The following is an 18,422-nucleotide window of genomic DNA, read 5'->3' as shown; positions in this document are numbered from 1 at the left end:
ACAGACATGTGTAACAGACTAGTCAAAGCCTGGTCCCCACACTCAAAGGGTCCCTGCTGATAATTCCAGCTAATACTAGTTGGGATCCTTAACTGGTTTAGCTGGTCATAGCTTGTCTGTGACTGGTGAAAGCTGGTCATAGCTGGTCTGTGGCTGGTTAAGCTGGTAGAGTGAAATGGTGCGTAATCTGGTAGACTAGCTGACTATAGGCTGGTGAACCGGCTAAAACCAGCTGGAAATGTCAAAAACGTAGTTTAAATCAACTTGACCCATTTATTCTGGTTTAAAATGAAATTTTCAGTAGGGTCCACAATGAGGGATTTCCAAAACTGGTTTGTAGGGCTTTTTTGTTTGCAGATGCAGTGCTTTAAACAAGATATCCACTTAGTAGGTTGGCAGCATATGGCATTGCGAAGAACAGTTTTGGTTGTGTCATCATTTGCTGTTGGGCTATCACTATTGATAGTTATTGGCTAGGCAGCCAAATGGAAAATGTATGTGTCACTTTTATTTAGAAGTACAGAAGTGTTTTCTGTGGAATTGTAGTCTTGAAAGGAGACTGAATTTTAAGACTATAATGTATGACACCCACCAATAATTTGTGTGCATACTTTTTTTTTTAAGTATTGTTCAGAGGGCACTGAATGTCCTTTGACAAAAACAGAGTAAATGTATCAGTATGTGTGTCAGTGTCTCTGGCTGCCATATGGTATTTATGCAGGGCAACTGTTTCTTTTACAGTGGACTGGTATTACCAACATCAGGATTATAAGTATTATAAAATTGGATGATAAGGATTATAGAATGGTGAATTATGTTAATAATTTATTCATCCTTTTACAGGTTTGAAACCTGTAAACGTTCATCTCTCTGTTGAAATGTGTGCATTACCTTTGTTGCCAAATTGCCAAATTCACAAACAGTTGCATAAAACAAAAAGAAATCCCACAAGTAGCCAGTGCTTCTTAATGAACATATCAGGAATCTAACATTATAAAGCATGATAAATAACAACAAGACCAGGTCAAAACCTAGTATATGGCTGGACCGTACACACTTAATCCGGCCGACCAATGGTGTAACTTCATAACTCGGCCGACCAATGGTGTAGCTTCAACACTCACTCAGTCACAGACATTTGCGTTTAAAGGGCTGGCCCCGCTGTTGCGGTCCAGCCAAAAATAATGATTTAAATATTTATATTTAAATTAAATGTGAATATATTTTTGTATTGGAAAAAAGCTTCATGTATTCTCCAAATTTCTGTGGCTCCACTCCTTTATAGAACAGTGGATGAGTGCTGATACACTCAACCACCATGTATGTGAAATCCCATCTACACCTGAATCTGTGACAGTACGGGTGCTGGGACCCAGGCGCAGAGTGGGGGGAAAAAAAAACACGAAACTCAAAAAGGGAAAATTAACAAAGATTTTACTCACACAAAAAAAGGCAAACACAAACAGGGAACAGGCAAGGCCACAAAGGGCAAAACAACAAACTCAAAACATTCTTAAGAACAAAACACAGAACAGAACACAGGCAGGCAGGCAGGGTACAGGCAGGTGGAACACACAGGCAAACACATAAAAGAAACACCAGAAAATACATACGGGTCAGGAACAAGCACAAGTCGGAAGCAAACACAGGTAGGAAACAAACACAAGTCAGGAACAAAACACAAACGGGTAAAAAACGCAGGCAGGTACAATGGGTCTCAACAAACGCTAGTCGGGAACAAACACAAGCAGGGCAGAACACGGGAAGGCAGAGCACAAGGGAAGGTCAAACAAAAACACAGTCAGGCACAAAATACAAGCAGGTACATACGGTTTGCAACATTGGAAACAAACACAAGGAACCAGCACCCGAGTCAAGGGGACAAAGAACTTAAATAGACAAGGGGTAACAAGACACAGGTGAACTCAAAAAACAATCAAACCAGAAGGAGGGGATAACAAGACACAGGTGGGAACAATGATGGGATAACGAGACAATTGAAAACAATCATACAATTAACAGGGGGAGAGCAGGACTCAAAACAGAAGTGCCGCCATCTGGCGGCCCAACAGGGGAAACACAGACAGGAAAACAGGACCATGACAGAATCAAAATAGTCTCTATCCTTTCCTTCCTAAAACTCTCCCTCTTTCTGTCTAGATGGGATGGGGCGAGTCCTGGCGCAGGACGTCTATGCCAAAGACAACTTGCCCCCTTTCCCCGCATCGGTTAAGGATGGGTATGCCGTCAGAGGTGAGCACTCTTTTTATGTTTAGACTCCATTACAGCCTGAATTGAAATTATCTTCACATAACTAATATGGTTGAAGAACTTGTCTTGTTTATAGAAAATAAATCTTGAATAGTAAAAGTCACTTGCAGATAATATTTCATCTTTTGTGGTCTGTGCTATGACCCTTGTCTCATTCAAACCAATTAAATAAATCAGCTGCTGTCTCCTTTGTTCAGATTTACTTCTTAAATTGGGAGTTTTGAGGATATAATATATTCAAAATGACATCAAAGATATCTATCTATCTATCTACCTATCTATCTATGTGTCTGTCTGTCTGTATATCTAGCTATCTTTCTATTTGGCAGAAGGCTAATAATACAGTAAAACCATAACAATACAGAGAAAAAAAACATGGTTTTTATGACTACTAGTCTTAATCTACACACAATCCAAAATAGCTCAGAATCAAGGCAAGATACTGAAAGCTCTCCATGCATGCACTAAGGAAGCAATAAAATCAAATCAAATAAAATTAAATCTATTTATAAATACAACCCAGGTTGACTAAAGTGCTGTACAGGCAGGTAAAATCACGAAATAAGAACAAATCACAAAATAAAAACAGAAACACAGAGTACAAATCACAGAGTAAAAAGCATCAAGACACACGGCACAAAACTACAAATCACAGGCATAGGCGCACTAAAATCACATCAGGAAGATCCAAACGCTACAGAATAAAAGTATGTTTTCAGCCTGGACTTGAAGGAATCAATGGACTGGGCAGATCTAATTGAGTGGGTGATGCTGTTTCATAGTTTAGGGGTAGCAAAAGCAAAGGCGCGGTCACCCCTGAGCTTAAGTTTTGCTCGCGGGACAGCCAGGAGCCCCAAGTCAGACGACCTGAGGGACCTGGAGGTGGAGTAAGGGGTTAAAAGATCTGAGATGTACGAGGGAGCCTGCCAATTTAGGGCTTTAAAGACAAACAGGAGAACCTTAAAATCAACTCTAAACCGGACTGGTAGCCAGTGGAGAGAGGCCAGAATAGGGCTAATATGGTCCCTCTTCCGGGTACCCGTCAGGAGCCTGGCTGTGGCATTCTGGACCAGTTGCAAGCGGGACAAGTGGGAGGATATGAAGGCATGGATGACTTTCTCAAGATCTTTGAATGACAGAAAAGACTTGATTTTGGCAATGGAATGAAGCTGAAAGAAACTGGCTTTAACTACTCCATTTACCTGCTTGTCAAATTTAAAGGTGGAGTCAAATATCACGCCAAGGTTTTTGACATAGGGTTTGACAAGGGTGGACAGGTTGCCTAGGCTGCTAGTAATCAGTCTGATGGAGTCAGGGGGGCCAAATAGGATCGTTTCAGTCTTGCTCTCATTCAGCTGCAGGAAGTTTTGAGCCATCCAGCACTTAATGTCCTCAAGACAGTCCATGAGACTGTTGAGTTTGCACTGGTCGTTTGGTTTCAGGGGGAGATAAAGCGGTGTGTCATCTGCATAAAGATGGAAGGAAATGTACTTTTAAAAAATTTGACCAAGGGGAAGCATGTAAATAGAGAATAGAATGGGATCTAGGATGGAACCCTGTGGGACCCCGCAGGAGGGCCAGGCTGGAGGAGAGGAAGAATTTCTTATGTTGAAGGAGAAACTTCTATTGCTGAGGTAGGATATGAACCAGTTCAGGGCAGTGCCACCAACACCAACCCCACATTGGAGACGGTCAATTAAAATGTCATGATCCACTGTATCGAACGCTGCGCTGAGGTCAAGAAGAATCAGTACGGCACAGTCACCGGAGTCAACAGAGAGGAGCAGGTCATTAGACACTTTCAGCAAGGCAGACTCTGTGCTATGGTGAGCCCTAAAACCTGACTGAAGTCTTTCCAGGATGTTATTTTGGTGTAAGTGGGGCAGCAATTGACCGAGAATGACCTTCTCAAGGACCTTAGACAGGAACGGAAGTTTAGAAATCAGTCTGTAGTTACTCGACAAGGTGGGGTCTAAATTTGTTTTTTTCAGGAGGGGCTGGACCACTGTGTGCTTGAAGTAGGTTGGAACGATACCTGTGGCTAGAGAGCTGTTGATTATAGATAGGATGCTGGGACTGGCTATGTCAAGGACCTCCTTCAGGAGAGCAGTGGGGACAATATCAAGGGAGCAGGTTGCAGAATTCATGGAAGGGAGGGTAGCGTAATGGGTTGGGTAGCATAACCAGTTCAATTCAGATGAACAGGCCAGAGAGACAGCTAGGTCACGAGTGGAGGGGGAAATGTTCATTTTGATGTCCTCAACTTTGCTAATGAAAAATTTTTAAAATTCTTTGCACTTAATTGGAGGCACATCTAAGCTGGTACTGGGGGCGGGACGGATAAGAGAGTTAATGGTAGTGAATAGGACTTTGGGATTATGAGAGTTATTAGAGATGAGGTCAGAGAGGTATTTTGTTCTCACAGCCTTAACTGCTTCCTGATATTTGAGAAGATTGTCCCTCAAAATGTCAAAGGAAATTTGAAGTTTATCACGCTTCCACTTCCGTTCGCTTTTCTGCACTCCCTCCTTAGGGCTCTGGTGGTGTCATTAAGCCAAGGGAAACCTTTAGGCTTGGGCTTTTTCAATTTAAGGGGGGCAACAGAATCCAGAATAGAAAAGCAGGTGGTGTTAAATAAGAAAATAAGTTCCTCAGTGCTGAGATGGGGAGGAGAACCCTCAATAGTGTAGGTACTGGGGGCAGCTATGAGGGCCTCTGAGAACTTATTGGCAGTCGAAGAATTAATGTAGCGAGAGTAACGTACAGAGAGATGAGATTTAGTGGGTGAGAGAGGCAAAAATGAATCAAATACAACAGCACTGTGATCCGAAAGACAAGCATCCATTATTTCCATATTGCAAATCGGGAAACCCAATGATAAGACTAGGTCTAGTGTATGGCCTAGCTTGTGCATAGGGCCAGTGGTAAGCTGAGCCAGATTAAAAGATTCAACCAGATGCATAAATTCAACCACAAGAGGCTTAGAGGGACAGCAAACATGAATATTGAAATCACCAAGAACCAGGACTCTATCAAAGTTAGGCATGGTATTTGAAAGAAAGTTCGCAAATTGTGGAATAAAGTCTTTATGTATTCTTGGCGGACGATACACAAGAGCAATTAAAAGGGGTTTGAGCAGGTCTACTTTAATTAATTGCACCTTGAAGCTGGAGAAATGATCAGTGTTTAAAAGGTGGCAATTAAAATGTTTCTTAAACACCACAGCTAGACCCCCGCCACGTCCGGAAGGTCTAGGCGTGCTAAAAAAGTTACAGTCATTAGGACAGAGTTCGACAACTGGAGCAAACTCACCAACGTTAAGCCAGGTTTCCGTTACCAGCAAGAAATCCAAATCATGGGCGGTGAAAAAATCATTAAGAATAAAAGTTTTATTGGATAGGGATCTCGCGTTTATCAGAGCCAGTTTGACAGCGGCAGCAGCCGATTCATAATCTGACAACAGCATCCACGTCAGAGGGCGGAGATTCTGGACTACTACCCACCGCGCTCCCCAGATAGTCTAGCGGGGTACCCGGTTTCTTTTCTGCCAGTGATTCTGACTGGGATGTCCGTAGGTGTGGGAGTGGGAGGTTTAGACCTAGTAAAAACAGAAAGATGAGTGCGAACAGATAGGGGATTGAATGACAGGAGAGACCTGTGGGGGGAGCTCTCGTGGGAAGGAGTATGCTGATGTTGTACCATAGAGGAAGAGGGAGGATCTGGGGCGTGTGTGTGGGACATAAACAGTCAGTCGGATGGGAAGGACTGCACCGCATGCCGCAAGTTCGCTGATAGCATTTGGCTACCCCGCTTGTTGGGATGGATCCCGTCTCTTTGGAAAAGAGAGGAACGATCCCAGAACAAATTAAAGTTATCAATAAAACCCATGTTGTGAATCCTAGTGGAGTGGAGCCAAGTGTGAAGGCTAAGGATTCTACTAAAGCGGCCAGCTCCGTGACCGAGCGTGGGGATAGGGCCTGATATAAAAACAGACTTTCCACAGCTCTTTAACACGTTAAAAAGGAGGTTAAAATTGTTTTTGGTGCGCTCAGACTCCTGATAGGTTGTCATTTGTCCCCACATGAACTATTATTTTACATTACATTACAGGCATTTGGCAGACGCTCTTATCCAGAGCGACGTACAACAAAGTGTATAACCATAACCAGGAACAAGTATGACGAAAACCCTAGAGAGTAGTACCGGTCCAAGTGCAGGGAACAACCGCATAGTTCAACTTGGACCCTGAAGGTTAAACTATTTAACACTAACACAAATGAGAACAGCAACAATGCAGTCTATGCAAAAATACAAGCAGTAGTTAAGACAGGTGCATTAACTAAGTCTCCTACAAAACAGCTACCTAGTTACAACCCTAAGCTTACAGTCATTTACAGGAAGGTAGGGAGGGATGGGGAGAGGTGCAGCCCGAAGAGGTAAGTCTTCAGTCGTCGCTTGAAGTGGGTCAGTGTCTCAGCTGTTCTGACCTCCACCGGGAGGTCATTCCACCATCGTGGGGCCATAAACAGACAGGAGACGTGTTCGGGAAGCGCAGGTGCGAAGAGGGGGAGGTGCCAGGCGTCCTGAGGTAGCAGAACGGAGGGGTCTGGCTGGCAGGTAGGGTTTGAATATCTTGTGGAGGTATGCTGGGGCTGATCCCTTGACTGCCTGGTATGCTAGGACCAATGTTTTAAATTTGATGCGAGCTATAACAGGCAGCCAGTGGAGGGTAGTGAGCAGGGGAGTGACGTGGCAGTGTCTGGGGAGGTTGAAGACCAGACGAGCTGTAGCATTCTGAATGAGTTGCAGGGGTCTGATGGCAGATGCCAGTAGTCCAGCCAGAAGAGAGTTGCAGTAGTCCAGGCGGGATAGTACCATTGCTTGGACCAGGAGCTGGGTTGAGTAGGTGGTGAGAAAGGGGCGGATTCTCCGGATGTTATACAGGAAAAATCTGCATGCTCGGCTTACTGCTGCGATGTTCTTGGAGAGGGACAACCTGTTGTCCATCACCACTCCAAGATTCTTGGCACAGGGTGATGATGTCACTAAGGTGTCCCCTAGGGAAATGGAAAAATCGAGGAGGGGAGAGTTTAGAGCAGGAATTAAGATTAGCTCTGTCTTTCCCGGGTTGAGCTTCAGGTGGTGATTGTCCATCCAGCTCTGGATGTCCCTCAGGCAAGCGGAGATGCGGGCAGGGACCTGTGTGTCTGATGGGGAGAAGGAGAGAAAGAGTTGTGTGTTGTCGGCATAGCAGTGATAGGACAAGCCATAGGCAGAGATTACAGGGCCAAGGGATCTGGTGTATAAGGAGAAGAGAAGGGGACCGAGGACTGAGCCCTGGGGAACTCCGGTGGCGAGGGGACGGGGTGGTAATACCTTACCCGCCCAGGCAACCTGGAAGGAACGGTCGGAGAGGTAAGACTCAATCCAGTCAAGGACTGTGTCGCAGATCCCTGTTGCTGCCAGGGAGGACAGGAGGATGGAGTGCTCCACAGTGTCGAATGCAGCGGAGAGGTCTAGAAGAATCAGGACAGAGGAGAGGGAGGCTGCTCGTGCGGCATGGAGTGACTCACTGACCGAGAGGAGTGCAGTCTCTGTCGAGTGGCCAGGCCTGAAGCCAGACTGGTGGGGGTCAAGCAGATTATTCTGAGAGAAGAAAGCAGAGAGTTGGTTAGATGCAGCATGTTCAAGTGTTTTGGATAGAAAAAGGAGGAGAGATACCGGGCGGTGGTTCTGAATGACTGAAGGATCTAGTGTGGGCTTCTTCAGCAGCGGGGTGATGTGGGCCCTCTTGAAGGATGAGGGGAAACATCCAGAAGATAGGGAGGAGTTTACGAGGGAGGAGACAAATGGGAGGATGTCTGGTGTGATTGCCTGGAGGAGAGATGAGGGGATAGGGTCGAGGGCGCAGGTGGTAGGGCGGTGGGCGAGCAGGAGCTGGGAAACTTCAGAGTCTGTGAGGAGAGAAAATGTGGAGAAACAGGGGGCGGAGGACGCAGAGGGGGCGGAGGGCACAGAGGGGGCAGAGGGGGCAAAGGAGCTGCTGATGTCTGCGATCTTTTCGTCAAAGAATGCTGCAAACTCATCTGCAGTGAAGGAAGACTGGGGTGGAGGAGGTGGCACGCTGAGGAGAGAGGAGAAAATAGAGAATAGTTGATGAGGGTTAGAAATGGAGTTATGAATTTTAGTTTGATGGAATTTTGCCTTAGCGGCAGTGACAGCAGAAGAAAACTCTGTCAGGAGAGACTGATAGGCTGAAAGATCAGATGGGTCCCTGGATTTGCCCCACTTCCTCTCAGCAGCGCGGAAGCTGGCCCTGGAGGTGCGTAGGATGTCAGACATCCATGGACTAGGAGGGGATGAGCGTGTTGGCCTAGGGACAAGAGGACATAGGGAGTCGAGTGCTGAGGAGAGAGATGAAGTTAGGGTGGAGGATGCAGAGTTAGTGGGGAGCTTGGAAAATGATTGAAGAGGAGGGAGGGAAGCAGTCACTCTGGGAGTGAGAGAAGAGGGTGAGAGGGAGCGGAGGTTACGGCGGACAGTGACAGTGGGGATGGGGGGAGTAGAGGGAGGATGTGGAGAGAGGGGGAGGGAGAAGGAGATGAAGTGATGGTCAGACGTATGCAGGGGGGTAACCGTGAGATTGGAGCTGGAGCAGTTCCTCAGGAAGATCTGGTCTAGGAGGTTGCCTGCTTTGTGGGTTGGGGGAGAGTGTTGTAGGGAGAGGTCGAAGGAGTGGAGTAGTGGTAGGAAGGCAGCAGACTGGGAGGCCTCTAGGTGGATGTTAAAATCTCCCAGGAGGATCAGCGGGGTGCCGTGCTCAGGGAAGGAGCTGAGCAGGGTGTCTAGCTCATCCAGGAAGCTTCCCAGGGGCCCCGGGGGACGATAAATAACAACAATATAGAGGTTAGTAGGGTAGGTGATAGAGACAGGATGGAATTCAAAAGTGGATATAGACAGGAGGTCAGGGAAGGGGAGAACAGAGAATTTCCAAGTGGGGGAGATCAGTAGACCAGTATCACCACCACAGCCAGATCGCCTGGGGGTGTGGGAGAAGGAGTAGGAGGACGAGAGGGCAGCAGGAGTGGCAGAGTTGTCTGGAGTGATCCAGGTCTCTCTGAGAGCAAGGAACTGCAGGGATAGGAGGGAGGCATAGGCGGAAATGAAGTCCGCCTTGCGCGTAGCAGACTGGCAGTTCCATAGCCCCCCTGTGACTGTGAAGTTCTCACAGGGGGTCAGCAGGGGGTAGCAGAGGTTAGAGAGGTTCCGTTGTCGAGGGGGGCCACGTCGCTGGAAGCGCCTTCTGAGGGGGAGAGAGCAGACTGGAATAGGGAGATGACTCATAAACTAGGTACTTAATTAGCAACTGAAAACCTGAATCGAATAGCGCGCTGATTACACGGGTTCACAGTCTGTAATAGTACAATAATCGCAATCGCTAAGCCCAAGTAGCCAATCTATCAATTCTAAGAATCAAAAGCGACAGATAGAAACCTAAAAACAAAGAACAGTTACCACACAGGGAAAAGTTTAAATCTAACGCGGTATGTAATTAGCAAATGAACGCAGATACGGATTTCGGCAGTTCTACACACCTGGACGAATTATACACTTACTTTTTAATAGAGGACGGGAGTGAGGGCAATAGATCGGGGAGCTTATCCAGGATATCAGGGACCGTGGCTCCAGGGAGGCAGTGCGTGACTGCGTTTAAGAAGCGACTGTTCTTGGTTATGGAATCTCCAATAATTAATGAAGTGGGGGGGAAGAGTGGACGAGGAGATGGTGCGAGTGGGCTGCCCGAACAGGACAGCGGACGCTTAGCCACCTCCGTCCGCGCCGAGCCCAGCGAGCTAGGCCGGAGGGTCTGTGCAGGCAGACGGGCGTGAGGAGACCGCAAATATTTCTTTCCCGTGGTGGAGTGACGAGCCGCCCGATCAACGCTGGTCACAGGTGGGGAGGATGCAGCAGTGACAGGAGGCGCCATAGCCAGAGAGGGGTCCGGGTCGGGCAGAGCCAGGACCGACCAGCAGACCGAGCGGCAACGTGAAACCCGCGACCGGGGATTCACAGCAGCAGTTAAATACGAGCTGCTCGGACTCCGTGATGGCACGGCCGGCACCGCAGGTGGAGACGACAGGACGGCCACAGCGGAAACCCCCGTCTCATCCAGAACAAGAAACGTATTGCTCAGCTGGATATATTTTGGTGGAGGGGAAATGGAGGAGCGCTTGCGACCACCTTTTGACCCACGGGCTACAGTCCAGGGATCAAATGCTTGCGGCGTGGAACACGCCATGGACTTGGGCCTTGCACCTAGATGCAGCCAGGACTCTGCTGTTTCGGATGGGGCAGTGCATGGGCCAGGGTCCAGTGTAGTGGATTCAATCCTCTGGTGGTCGTGGGAGCAGCAGCCGCTACCCAGGAGTCAAGCAGCTGTTCGTCGTCCCTTATTTGATGGAGGACAGATACTCTACCCTCGAGCTCAGCGATCTTTCGGCTCAGCTTGGAACAGTTCGCACATTCCGGAGGAGAGGTAAGTGTTGGCATGGCCGACGTGCTTCTTCCTTGCTGAAAAAAGTGTTTCATCCGATGCAATCCGGTCTCTGCGCTCGTCCCTCTCATGGCTCTTGAGCCTGAAACCCGATCCACTGGTTTATGGCAGTCCGCAAGTTTGGGAGTCTGTAAAAAGTACGAAAAAGGGTTAAAAAGACTAAAAAGGCTGATAAAATAAAATGGAATACAATGCTAATAAAATAGTCAAATAGAATAGATAAAATAGATAAAACCGCAGGAGCTTACTGAGACACGTCTGCGCTCTCTGACATGTCTGGAAACTTCAGTCATCACAAGCTCATTCAGTTTTAGAACACATGTGACTAATCAGAAACACCTGTGACGCCATTTGTCCCAAATAAAGAAAAAATGTGACGGGTGCTGGAGAAAAGGTCCGCAAGTCGTAAATCTTGAAATCGCGCTAGGAGGCAAAAAAGGTTTTTTAAATTTTTTTTTACTGTTTTCCTTTTTTTCATATTACGAAAGTTAAAGTGTTGAAGAAGTCACTCAATAGAATAAACAACATTTTTAGGGTCACTAAATACTTATAATTTGTCAGCAAAGTCGGCTTGTTTTAGTGATTCTTACAGCCGGGTTTTGGAGGCGTGATGGGGGTGCAGTTTAATTAGCATGTTTGATTTCGTTGGCTATTGTCACTTTGTTTCGGTCAAGCCACCGCCCATAAATAAAGCCGTGTGGTAGTAGCCTATGTTTGTTTACTGTGTGAGGTTGCTAAAATGGCGGACGCTCAATCAGTAGGTGAGAGTATAAGCTTTCTAACGATGTATAACATGTCTAATTTTGCTTTTGGAATAGCGTTTTATAGGTTAGCGTAACCGAACATTTTCTTACCATGGCATTCGCTCTATATGGTAGCATTAAAAGACGTTACACCTAACGAAACGTTGTCAAAGATTTTTCATAATTCCTTGGAAAATACCATTATTATTGAGGACTTCTGGGCATAGCTAAGCCATATGTTTGCTGATAGACCTATCTGACATCGTTTTCTGGAGCAAAACAGAAGCGGATATAACTGTCATTGATTTACTGTCTCTGTCTCCATCTACTGAACATAGATAAGATTTCATCATTGCTATGTAAGTATTAGCCTACTGCTCAAAATATTTCGGTTATTACGTTATTTTAGAAATTGAGTGTCTTTAAATAGGTGGTATTATGTAATGTGGATATTTCACACTGTAATGTAAGCGTTAGTTAGTAGTGTAATGGTTTTTGTGACGCATACAACAGTGATGAGGAGAGTGTTGAAACATTGCCAAAACGTGGTGGACGGCTGAAAAATGTTTTTATATCGTCCCATTCCCATACAAGAAAACATAGGAGTGTACAGAGTATAGAAATAGGCTACATACAATAGTTAATTATTACACATTTAGGTACTGTGCAGCATTGTGTGACTATATGTTTGCATTATGTTTAAATTATATCTATGTTTCATCTTAAACCTTCATAAGGGGCTCATATGCTTTACAATGGACAAAAAGCATTATATTCCTTTTTGGAGAGATTTTGGATTTGTTTCTGGACCCTTAGCTATTTTAGACCAGTGTTAATAATTTAGACATTGTGGGTAGATTTGGAGATACTGGGTACACTGCTTACATATCCACCCTTAGATTTTATGAACTTGTGGTCAAGAAGTTTTTGATCCAGGACATGTATACTTTAACCTGCAATCTCCCAGTATTTTATTGCGAACTAAAAAAGGAGCAAATTCATTTTAGATTTTTTGCCTTGACCATTGCATTTGTGGCACTTTATTTCTTACAAAATTATGAATATAAAGTAATCTAAGCTGGTATTATAAATGGTACAAATGTATTGCTTCTTTTAAGACATTTTTCTAGTCTCTGTGGTATTCACATCTGGAGTTATAAAGCTTTAAATAGGGTAACCCCTAAATGGGCAAGGATTTACAGGTACTCTAGTGGGGGAGTGGTTGGGGTGGAGTTAACTAGCTATTGTTCCCACCTATTATCTCCCTGTGAGAAGTGTGAAAAGTTCAAGATCTTTCAAGGGGATTTTCTCTGCTACTTGATTTTAGGAGTACCAACATTCAAATAAGCATATCTTCTTCAACTATTTTCAGATTTATGACACATCATTTGAAAGTTTATAATCTGCACTTTCGTAATCTGTAAAAAACTGAAAAATGACCTTGCCCTACTTGTGGACCAAAACACCAGCACCTGTCACAAATGTCTTTGTCCCAAGCATTATGTTCAATTATACACAGGAACTTTGGGGCCTCTGGCTCACTGACCATGGGACTGACTCTGCTGAGTCAGGTTCATCATTAACTTTTTGGTCAACCAAGTGCCTGTGACTGTCCATTTCCTCTTGTGACCCTGCAATAAACTCTCTGCGTGATCGATTAAGCATCAGCTTGGGGCAAGGAACACCCCCTTTTTGGAGGAATGGGAGTGATCAAAGGTCTATCTATTCATGTTTCATTGACCGCTCCAGTAGCACAAGCCAATGAAATGTTTGTGTAGCCAAAATAATAAACCAATCAAATTACAGAACTCACACGTGGGGTTCCGTCGCGTCAGTGACTTTGGAGGATAAAAGTAATCAAAAAACCTTACAACTTTGCTCTGAGGTAAGGCATTGCCTAACCGACCAGACGCGCATCTCCTTAAGGACACCACGGGACTTTGCTGCGCTTCCAAACGTGCACCTCGCTGGAGACCTGCCGAGTTGGCCTGCCACCGTCCACGGAATAAACCAAGTCGGTTTATTTTCATCTACAGCTGTTTGAGGAACATGTATCTGCATACTTTTCCTCCGTATCTCCCTTGCGGCCGGGACCCAAGTAGAAGATTTGTGCACATCCGTCATCGTGACTGGAACTTGTCGCGACCCCGACTTCACAGAAGAAGTTACCCACGTCTCCACGCACCTGCCACGGACCCCTGGGACCAGCTGACGAGCTGAACGAGCATCACCTAACGGAATTAAGGACTGGCCGCCCTTACAATCACCGTTAAGTATTGAAACGCATATTTGACACTGACATCAAAGTATAGTAAAGTTTGAAATACCTGTTGTGTTTTTTTTGTTTTGCGTATGCTGGTCGGGAATAGCAAATTCCCTGACTTTGTAGTTTACGTTGTTAAACTGTATTTTTATGAGACTGATATAACAAATTAACCAAGTAACATAGAGTAGCATGTCACTAACCAATAACACAAACTAACCTTTGTTAAATGGTAGTACTGCCAACCTCTTATGTTTAGCCATCGCAAAATCATCATTTCCTTGTATAATCTTATATTATGCAAATAATTGTGTTCAATTGGCCTGTTACCATCACATTATCATAATCAATAAATTCATATTCTTTAAATTGTTGTCGTGTCCCTGTTATTTCAATAAGTTGAGTTCTACTGACGTCTCGAATTCTGATTGGTTGTTGAAACTCCATTCATCTGAGTAAACCTCACTACATATGTGTGTATATATATATATAAATAATAGTGTGCTCAATTTTGCAGCCATTTTTGATGTGTTTAAATAATACCTCAAAGATTTGTTCTGTGTGTACAAAGATCTTATTTCTCTCAAATTTTACCCACCAATTTGTTTATATCATTGTTAGCTAGCATTTCTCTTTTGTCAAGATAATCCATCTCCTGCACAGGTGTGGCATATCAAGATGCTGATTAAAACCCATGATCACTACACAGGTGTTCCTTATAAAAGGCCACCCTAAAATGTTGAGTTTTTTTGTTGTTCAACACCATGTCCCAGATGCCTCAAGAGTTAAGAAATCATGCAATTGGCATGCTGACTGCAGGAATGTCCGTAGAGCCGTTGCCAGAGTAATGGGTGTTCATTTCTCCACCATAAGCCACAGCGTCGTTTCAGAGATTTTGGAAGTTTGTCCAACAGACCTCACAACCGCAGACCACGTGGAACCACGCTAGCCCAGGACCGCCACATCTGAATTTTTCACCTGCGGGATTGTCTGAGGCCAGCCACACGGACAGCTGATGAAACAGTTGGTTTACACAACTGTAGAATTTCTGCACAAATTGTCAGAAATCACCTCAGGGAAGCTCATTTGCGTGCTCAACCTCCTCACCAGGGTCTTGATTTGTCTGCAGTTCGGCGTCACAATTGATGATGAATCACGGTTTCAGCTGTACAGGGCAGATGGCAGGCAGTGTGTATTGCGTCGGGTGGGTGAGTGGTTTGCTGATGTCAACTTTGTGAACAGAATGGCCCATGGTGGTGGTGGGGTGTTGGTATGGGCAGGCATATCCTATGGGAAGAGAACTCTGTGCATTTTATCCATGGCAATTTGAATGCACAGATATCATGATGAGATCCTGAGGTCCATTGCTGCGCCATTCATCCACCGCCATCACCTCATGTTTCAGCATGACAATGCACGGCCCCATGTTGCAAGGATTTGTACACAATTCCTCGAAGCTGAAAATGTCCCAGTTCTTCCATGGCCTGCATACTCACCAAACATGTCACTCATTGAGCATGTTTGGGATGCTCTGGACCTGCGCATATAGTTCCCACCAGTTCCCACCAATATCCAACAACTTCGTACAGCTATTTAAGAGGAGTGGGACAATATTCCACAGGCTACAATCAACAATTTGATCAATTCAATGTGAAGGAGATGTGTTACGTTGCATGAAGCAAATGGTGGTCACACGAGATACTGATTTGTATTCTGTTCATTTCATGGTATCTTCTTTTTTGGGGATCTGTGAGTAACAAATGCATATCTGTATTCCTAATCACATGAAATCAATAGATAATGTGAGGGAGTGGGGAATTAGGGAGACCAAACGCGACTGAGCAGGATACTTTAAGCTATCCACCTGGGTGGAATAACCACTAAATCTCATTAGAGACAAAAGGATAGGGGAAAAGTAGATGAAAAGAAAAACAATACTCCTATGGGAGACTATCCCAAAGAAAAAAGCTTTAATGACCCGAGTACAGGGTGAAGAAACTAAGGCTTAAGAAGTATTGAGTATACTAAAACAAAACAACAGTCTGAATAGATTGGTGAACGTGAGAACTTAAGAGAGCAGCCCTCGCACAGAGGACTGTCAAAAGAACTACAAGAGAGTTGTAGAAATGAGTAAAGTTATTAGTGCTAACTTAGTAGCCCCCAATCTAATAATCTCAAAATTCAGTTTCGCAATAACTCTTTGCATAAATCAAAGGACGCAGAAGAGGGACTGATCTAGTACTGAACAAAAACAACTAAACCTCTTACCAAACTGACCAAGTTACCGGCTTTCGTGTAACGGAAGTTGACACTGAAGCAAAGCTTATCGGTTTGCTAGGGGTTTAATTAAAAAGCCAACAGGTGCAAATAGTAAAATGAGATTTGTACAAGTATAATTCAATCAAGGAAATGAAGGACACTAAATGGCCGTAATAACTGAAGAAAAGGCGCAGGAAAAAACGAATTGCCGTAATAAATGAAAGAATGGCGCGGGATGGAAAAGAAATGGTGTTATCACCCAAAACCATGACAGATAAGTGCTTAATGAATCTATTCTTGTGTTGCATTTATATTTTTGTTTAGTATATATATATATGTGTATATGTATGTAAGGAATAAACCCCTCCGGGCTGTCCTGTTATTGGAAAATAATGTACGACGGGGGTGGTGATGCGTCCGAGCCGAAGCCAAGGGTCGCTTAACAATCCCCGAAGTACATTATTTTCCAATAACGGGACAGCCCGGAGGGGTTTATTCCACGTATACAACGGGTTACCAACAATGACTATATGGTTACTTTAATATTTATTGATTTTTATCGACTTAATCAGCTGAAAGTGAAATATTCTTCCGCGGCCGTTTGGGCATATTATTTTACCATTGTCAAGCAAAACTCTGGTTGGTAGTTCTATTTGCACTGTTGTTAAGCAAAAACCTCTGGTCGTTAATTCTATGATAACGACGATTCCATCTAGAAAAATAGTTCCTTCTCTATTTATACCATACAATTAGCACCAATTTTCATTTTCATTTTTGTCATTACATTATTTAAGAAAACTACATGAAACCATAACTCAATCAAAATTATCTCCCTAGCCCTGTCTTGCTTTTTAAAATGTTGCGGTCTCACAGTGTAGACATTGCGTTTTTCCAAGACACTCTGAAACCAGGTTTGAATGCCAGTTAACTTTATGATAGGTTCGCCGTCACCTGTCACCTAGCCAATATAAAAATTCTGGGTTTTAGGTCAGAATGGTCTCACAGCATGCTTGTTATCCTGGCTAGCTAGCCAGCTAACTATTGAATTGTATTCATAACAGCGGTTAATGTAAATGCAATCCTTTACAAAGATACGGATGAAAATGCGTCCCATAGCCATGACTTAAATACGGAACGCCTATTCTACCATCAAAATAAGGGACGATTCCGTATTTTGCCGGATTGTTGGCATTCCTACATGAAGCCAGTAACTAGAACCGTGATTCATCGTTGCCAACAATTGTGAAATTGGACACTGAAAAGGGGAGGGGACCCAACAACAATTGAAAACCGAAAGAATAATGTTGCGGTTTTAACTGCTTTAGAATGCTGGATTTTGTAGCGCATTTATTTTTGAAGTGTTGAAAAGCCTAAGGTGTCCCTTTACTGAGAAATAATGGACCTTTGGACCAGTCAGAATCGAGTATTCAGCCAAGCCGTTGTATAAATATATATATACCCTACCGGTCAAAAGTTTTAGAACACCTCCATTTTTCCAGGTTTTTAAAAATTTCCGCAGTTGTCTCAATGTACTCTGAAATTAAAGCATAGAACAAATACACAATTGGAGAATAAAAATAGAAATCATGGAATCGTTCTGTTTAACACAATTTATTCTTATTTTTTGACTCATCAAAGCAGTCACCTTTTGCAGATATAACAGCTGAATACACTTGTGGAATTTGTTCTGCAATGGAAATCAAATATTGTTTAGAAAGATCTACCCAACACTGTTGCAGAAGTTCCCACAAATGTGTTGCACTTGTAGGTTGCTTTGCTTTCACCCTTCTGTCCAGTTAAACCCAAATCAGCTCGGAGACTGTGCTGGCCATTCCATGATTTGACGCTTATCATCTTGTTTTTTTCTTCTAAGATAGTTCTGACATAGCCTGGGGGTATGTTCTGGGTCATTATCTTGCTGTAGGATGAACCCCTGACCAATTAGTCATTGACCAGAGGGTAATGCATGGTGCTGCAAAATGCTGTGGTAGCCCTTTTGCTTCAGGGTGCCAGTCACTCTGTGCAAGTTGCCAACCCTGGAACCAGCAAAAGAGGCCCAGACCATCATACTTCCTCATCCATGTTTGACAGTTGGTGTCACACACTGAGGAACCATCCTTTCACCTACTTGACGACGTACAAAAACCCTGCGTGATGAACCGAAGATTTCAAATTTTGATTCATCAGTCCATAAGACCTTACAGTCTTCAGTAGTCCACTGCCAGTGCTTCAAGGCCCAGGCAAGCCTCTTTTTTTATTTAGTCATTTTAGCAATGACTTTCATACTGCCACTCAACCTGTCAAACCTGCAGCTCGAACTCTTCTCTTCTTG

General features: G+C 44.3%; 1 protein-coding gene across 5 annotated transcripts in view; it reads left to right on the top strand.

Annotated features, from left to right (window-relative positions):
* LOC118230618 (gephyrin) overlaps positions 1-18,422 on the top strand; it is a 396,841-nt gene that overhangs the window by 365,205 nt on the left and 13,214 nt on the right. For all 5 annotated transcript variants that reach the window (XM_035423780.1, XM_035423781.1, XM_035423782.1 and 2 more), the window contains one exon: positions 2,161-2,253. In XM_035423780.1, coding sequence (XP_035279671.1) covers positions 2,161-2,253 — 93 coding nt within the window. The remainder of the gene's footprint in view (positions 1-2,160; positions 2,254-18,422) is intronic.

This window comes from Anguilla anguilla, chromosome 6, assembly GCF_013347855.1.
Source record: "Anguilla anguilla isolate fAngAng1 chromosome 6, fAngAng1.pri, whole genome shotgun sequence".
Lineage (NCBI taxonomy): Eukaryota > Metazoa > Chordata > Actinopteri > Anguilliformes > Anguillidae > Anguilla > Anguilla anguilla.
The sequence above is the reverse complement of the archived record's forward strand: the minus strand, read 5'-3'. Positions and strand labels throughout refer to the sequence as shown.